This window comes from Pelmatolapia mariae, linkage group LG3_W, assembly GCF_036321145.2.
Source record: "Pelmatolapia mariae isolate MD_Pm_ZW linkage group LG3_W, Pm_UMD_F_2, whole genome shotgun sequence".
In the NCBI taxonomy this organism is placed as follows: Eukaryota; Metazoa; Chordata; class Actinopteri; order Cichliformes; family Cichlidae; genus Pelmatolapia; species Pelmatolapia mariae.
This window is the reverse complement of record NC_086229.1, coordinates 6,724,633-6,730,632: the sequence shown is the minus strand read 5'-3', so window position 1 is coordinate 6,730,632 and position 6,000 is coordinate 6,724,633. Positions and strand designations below refer to the sequence as shown.

Below are 6,000 nucleotides of genomic sequence, written 5' to 3'. Positions count from 1 at the left end.
ATGCTTTTGCATTTTCTTTCGCAAATGTAGCTGAGTAATTATGTTATTGGCATCGATGAGCCACTGTCAATATGTGACATATTGAAATTGTGTTTGAATTTGTGCTTGTTTTTTGCTTTCACTTTGCGATCGCGCGAACCGTGTGTAGAGAGCGGCAGCACTGATTGGTGAGTGACGATTAATTGCGCACCAATTCCTCTGACATCGTCTTATCACTCATTAGCTACTATTCAAACGTGACAAGTGAAATCTCCCACAGCAAGTTTAAACATGTGAGAGGTTGATTGCTCAGAGAATCGCTGACCGTTATGTGAGTGCGTGTAAAAACAGCAGGATTTACGCCAGTATTTTAGTTCTGCTGAGCCAAATAAGACAGGTCAGGGTGAAGAAGGGGCAGCCAAATAAAAGCCTACCACAAAACGGAAAAGTTATGACAAATCAGACTATGAGGCAAAAAGAAAGCTCAGCTTTTTTGGTTTCATGGACAAAAGAATTTATGTGGCTGGAATATGACGAGCTAAATAACATGATGTTCTGCCGGGTGTGTTATGAGTTTCATTTCATTTGAGTCGACAAGCCCCTTTGTAACTAGGACCAGTAATTTTAAGAAAGACCCCATCAGAACCCATGAGAAACGCAAGAAATGCATTATACTGCACCCAGTCTGCAATATCTTTCCCAGAACAAACAGCAATTGCAAAAAACATACTAAAAATAAAACAAGCACAAGCAGAAGTCCTGAAAAATCTTTCAAAAGCGTGCTATGTTGCAAAGAGTGAACTACCATTGGCCAAATTTAGCAGTTTTGCAAACTTCAAAAAGCAAATGGCCTAGATCTTGGTTCCACTCACCCCTTACCCTTGACTTCAGTGGAATTTTCAGATTGAGGATCTGACACAGACTGATTCATGTTCTTACAAGTTCATAGAAATTTCTGTTCAATTAGAACCAAGTATTTGAGTTGATGATTGTAATTTTTATACAGTTGTGATTTGTATTTAACAACTTTCTGATTAATTTTTGTTTCTGTTACAATATTATACTTTAATGTATAATATTGTAAAGGAAACAAAACATTAAAAAAAATTTTTTATTCGAGATACTTAAATTTATTTTGGGCTACCAAAAACTGAAGAGTGCCTGCCCGAAGGGCTACCAGAGATTTTGAAATTTTGCGAACCCTGGCCAGGATGGTTTGCCACTTCATTTTACCCGTTAAAGTATGCTTGTAGGTAACATTCACAAAGGTAGCAGGGTTTGGCACTTAATTTTACCCGTGAGAGTATGTGTGTAGCTGTTATTAACAAAGGTAGGATGATTTGCCACTGAATTTTAGCTGTTAAAGTATGCTTCTAGCTCATATTCACAAAGGTAGGATGGTTCGCCACTTAAATGTAGCTATTAAAGTATGCTTCTAGCTCAGATTAACAAAAGTAGGACGATTTGCCACTAAATTTTAGCTGTTTAAGTAGGTGACATTCACAAAGGTAGGATGGTTTGGCAGTTAATTTTACCGGTCAGAGTATTTTTCTAGCTAATATTCACAAAGGTAGGACGGTTTGCCACGGAATTTCGTGTTGTGCGCATGCGCAGAAACAACGGGTAGGATGGTTTGCCAGGTAGGATGTATTCCCAGAACACCGGCAGACCTCAAGCAGCTGGGGAAAGAGGGCGGTTGGGTGACAGTGAGGAAGAAGCATAGTCTTAAACAGAAGCCCCAGGTACACCACCAACCTGTTCATGTGTCTAACCGTTTTTCCCCACTCGGCGACACACCCGCCGGGGGTCAAACTCTGGTAATTGGTGATTCTGTTCTCAGACATGTGAAGCTAGAGACACCGGCAACCATAGTCAATTGTCTTCCAGGGGCCAGAGCAGGCGACATTGAAGGAAATTTAAAACTGCTGGCTAAGGGTAAACGTAAATACAGTAAGATTATAATTAACATCGGCAGTAATGACACCCGGTTACGCCAATCGGAGGTCACTAACATCAATATTGAATCGGTGTGCAACTTTGCCAAAACAATGTCGGACTCTGGCTGTCTGAGTGGTGTCCCAGAAACGATGTGGGCTTCATAGATAATTGGCAGATCTTCTGGAGGAAACCTGGTCTTGTTAGGAGAGACGGCATCCATCCCACTTTGGATGGAGCTGTGTACTGTGTCAGCTCCCAAAAAGACAAAAAACAAACTAAAAACCAGCAATAAACAATTTAAACATAAAAAATCAAAAAGAAAGAACAATACAGTATCCACATCTGAACCAAAGAGTAAAACAGTGAAATGTGGATTATTAAATATTAGGTCTCTCTCCTCCAAGTCTCTGTTAGTTCATGACTTAATAATTGATCAACAAATCGATTAACTCTGCCTTACAGAAACCTGGTTGCAGCAGGATGATTATGTTAGTTTAAATGAATCAACACCCCCGAGTCATTCTAACTACCAGAAACCTCGAAGCACAGGCCGAGGGGGCGGTGTGGCAGCAATTTTTCACACCAGCCTATTAATTAAGGAAAGACCAAGACAGACTTTTAATTCATTTGAAAGCCTGATGCTTAGCCTTGTCCAACCCAGCTGTAAAACTCAGAAACCAGTCTTACTTGTTATCATATATCGTCCACCTGGGCCTTACACAGAGTTTCTCTCTGATTTCTCAGACTTTTTATCTGATTTAGTGCTCAGCTCAGATAAAATAATTATTGTGGGTGATTTTAACATCCATGTAGATGCTAAAAATGACAGCCTCAACATGGCATTTAATCTGTTATTAGACTCAATTGGCTTCTCTCAAAATGTAAAAGAACCCACCCACCACTTTAATCACACTCTAGATCTTGTTTTAACATATGGCATAGAAACTGAACATTTAACAGTGTTTCCTGAAACCCCTCCTGACATTTACAATAATTTATTACAAACCAGTGGAGAGTAGACTTTATCAAAGTAGATGTCTTTCTGAAAGAGCTGTAACTAAGTTTAAGAATATAATCCACCCACTGTTATCATCTTCAATGCCCTGTACCAACATAGAGCAGAGCAGCTATCTGAACACTACTCCAACAGAGGTCGATTATCTTGTTAATAATTTTACCTCCTCACTACGTACGACTCTGGATACTGTAGCTCCTGTGAAAACTAAGGTCTCAAACCAGAAGTACCTGACACTGAGATGAAGCAGGAAAGAAGCAGCTGATATTTGGACAGCACACATGATGGAAAGGAGGGTTTCAGTTGATGTGCACATGAATGATTTGTGTTTCCTCTGCAGGTGAAGGTAGAAAGTGTGTGTGAGCTGAATTGAGCAGCATGGATCAGTGTGAGGACAGAGAGGAGGGAGTCCCTCCCTCTAAAAGCACTCTGTGTGGGGAACATGAGAGCCAGACCAAAGCTCAGAGGTGAGATGACCATCTCTAACTGTCCATGACTCTTCTCCATGCCACAGCTCAGCACTCGCATCACTGCTCCATCATTATTCACAGGAACCCACCTGGACCTCCACCCAGCTCTGTGTCCTTAAGGAGTGACACGTCTAAAGATGATGCCCTTGATTTTAAAGTCCAGCCTGTGTCTGCTGCAGAGAGGTGAGCTGTTAGTAACATGAACTCTCTGATTTAAATGATTTTGATGTTTCCTGGATTCTTAAATGCATCTCTATAGGAGAGAAGTATCTCAAAGGACACACAGGCTCAGCTGTAACTGTCAGTTTATCTGGTTTTAGACACATTTGGACAAAATTGGCTTTTTTTAACTATTTTTTTTTAATCACAGGTGTAAATTTAGACCTCACACACCTGGATCCTAAACTATGATAGAAACAGCTGCTAGCAGTGGGTAGTTTGACTTTAGCCTGGTGGCTAAGCTAACGGAAGCGTGCCAGCTGTGCTCTGTGAAGATGATACGCTGCTCTAGAAAGCAAACAAAGGTTTGTGCAGCTCCTCTTCAGAAAAGTGTTCAGAGAGCAGCTGCTTTGTTAGACAAAGGCTCCTCGTGTGAGCCCAGATGTGTGTGTAACAGCTGGATGAAGGAGAACCTTCACAGTCACGTCTCCTTTATTAATGAACTTCCTGTTGATTGCCGATGACAGGAACACAAAGTGTTTGTGCCACGTGATGCTGCAGGATTTGTTAACATGTCCGTGATGGCAACATCTCCTCGTCTAATTGCAAACAATTTATTCAATTTATCATTGAAAAAAAAACATGTTTGTGTCTGCAGAGGTCAGAGGTCTGCAGGGTTCAGCTGTCTGTCTATGAAGACATGTGCAAAGGTCAAAATCCAAACTTTACTAATGAACTAATAATAATGACAATTATCGACCCGTTAAAGGGGGACAGAGGGCCTCAGGACCAAGAAGAACTGGACCTTGTAACGATGGAGTGTATGTTGTAAGTGATCTCTTTTTTAAGAGATCAAGAGAGGGAATTGTGAGATTATTCTGTTATCATATGTTACCTTATATCTGTAATCAAAGTAGTTGAATTATGATACTGCTGTAGATCATATTATACCCCTTAATATAGAGTGTGTGAGCAGTATGTAGTTTTAATTTGCATTATACTTCTGACTTAAAAGAGTGTGAAAATCATTAGATCTATTGGATTGACCTGTATTATTTGACACTGTTGAATGTGTTACACTGTTTCTTGACGTTGCATACTGCTGAATCATGAAGAGAATGTTGTGTGCAGAAGACCTTGTGTCTAAGTTTAGGAGAGACAGACCACATTCCATACCCCCACCGTTACAGAGAGCAGAGACACAAGGAGCCGAGGTCATAACTTAGGCGCCGTAAGAGAGAAAACATGTGAATGTTTAGGCTTTCACGACTGGGTGGGGGCCACTAGGGGCTATAAAAGGCTGAGTAACCCGTCACCATTTTGAGACATGCTGTGACCCTCTTCAGGCATCTCTCCCCATCATGATGGTTCTTATGCTAATAAGTGTTGAATTGTATGAAAATAAAATATTGTTGATTGAGCATGTATACACCGAGTATTGTCCCTCCTTCAGCCCAAAGATTAAAACAACTGGGAGTTTTTAACAACTTGAGACCTGTGATGAGCTCCTTTAGATGTTTGTGTTTATCCTGGATAAGGCCAACTGTGGTTTAGGGGATTGGGAAGCTCATCGTTAACCGGAAGGTTGCCGGTTCGATCCACCAGCTCTGTCTGTCCTGGTCGTTGTGTCCTTGGGCAAGACACTTTACCCTACCGCCTACTGGTGTTGGCCAGAGGGGCCGACAGCGTGATATCACTGCTTCGCTTCTGTCAGTCTGCCCCAGGGCAGCTGTGGCTACAACAGTAGCTGCCTCCACCAGTGTGTGAACGAATAGTGGAATTGTAAATTAATTTGTAATTGAATAGTGGAAATGTAAAGCGCTTTGAGGGCCCCGAAAAGCGCTATATAAATACAATCCATTATTATTATTATTATTATGACCTAAAACATTCTCAGATTTTTACAAAGATTAATTAAAAAGAAAACAATGAAACAAAAAGATAAAAATATTAGACTTGTTTATTTCTTTTTCAGGTTAGGGTTAGTTCAATAATATAATGTTTTACATGTGAGTTTTAAATATGGAATTAAATTAAATTATTCTGTTATTATTTTTCCAATTTAACCAAAGTGTGGCACTTTATTTTTCCACCTTCTATCTCTACATTAAGAATGTCAGGACGTCCTGAAGGATCCAGTCTCTACCAGCTGTGGACACTGGTTCTGCAGACAGTGCATCTCCTCATACTGGGACCAGTCTGCTTCATTGGGAGACTGCTCCTGTCCCCAGTGTGGAGAAAGATCCAGAAGCAGAGCTAGACTGCAGACAGCCAGTCAGAGCAGCTGTGTACAAAGTAAGACTGAACATCTGTCTGCTGATGGACTCATTTCTGAAAACTGGACTTCTTGTTGTTGTTCAGACATTGAAGAGTTTTCTTTCTGCTTAGTCTCATTTGCTGTGTGCACTACTGTGAAACCTTTTGCTGCTGTTTTTATTT

At 40.7% G+C, this 6,000-nt stretch overlaps 1 protein-coding gene across 1 annotated transcript in view; it reads left to right on the top strand.

Annotated features, from left to right (window-relative positions):
- The first annotated feature begins 4,983 nt into the window (after window positions 1–4,983).
- Window positions 4,984–6,000, top strand: part of LOC134624179 (NACHT, LRR and PYD domains-containing protein 12-like) — a 463,420-nt gene continuing 462,403 nt past the window's right edge. The window contains exons 1-2 of the mRNA XM_065470091.1: window positions 4,984–4,996; window positions 5,674–5,856. Of these exons, the coding sequence (XP_065326163.1) occupies window positions 4,984–4,996; window positions 5,674–5,856 (196 nt within the window). The remainder of the gene's footprint in view (window positions 4,997–5,673; window positions 5,857–6,000) is intronic.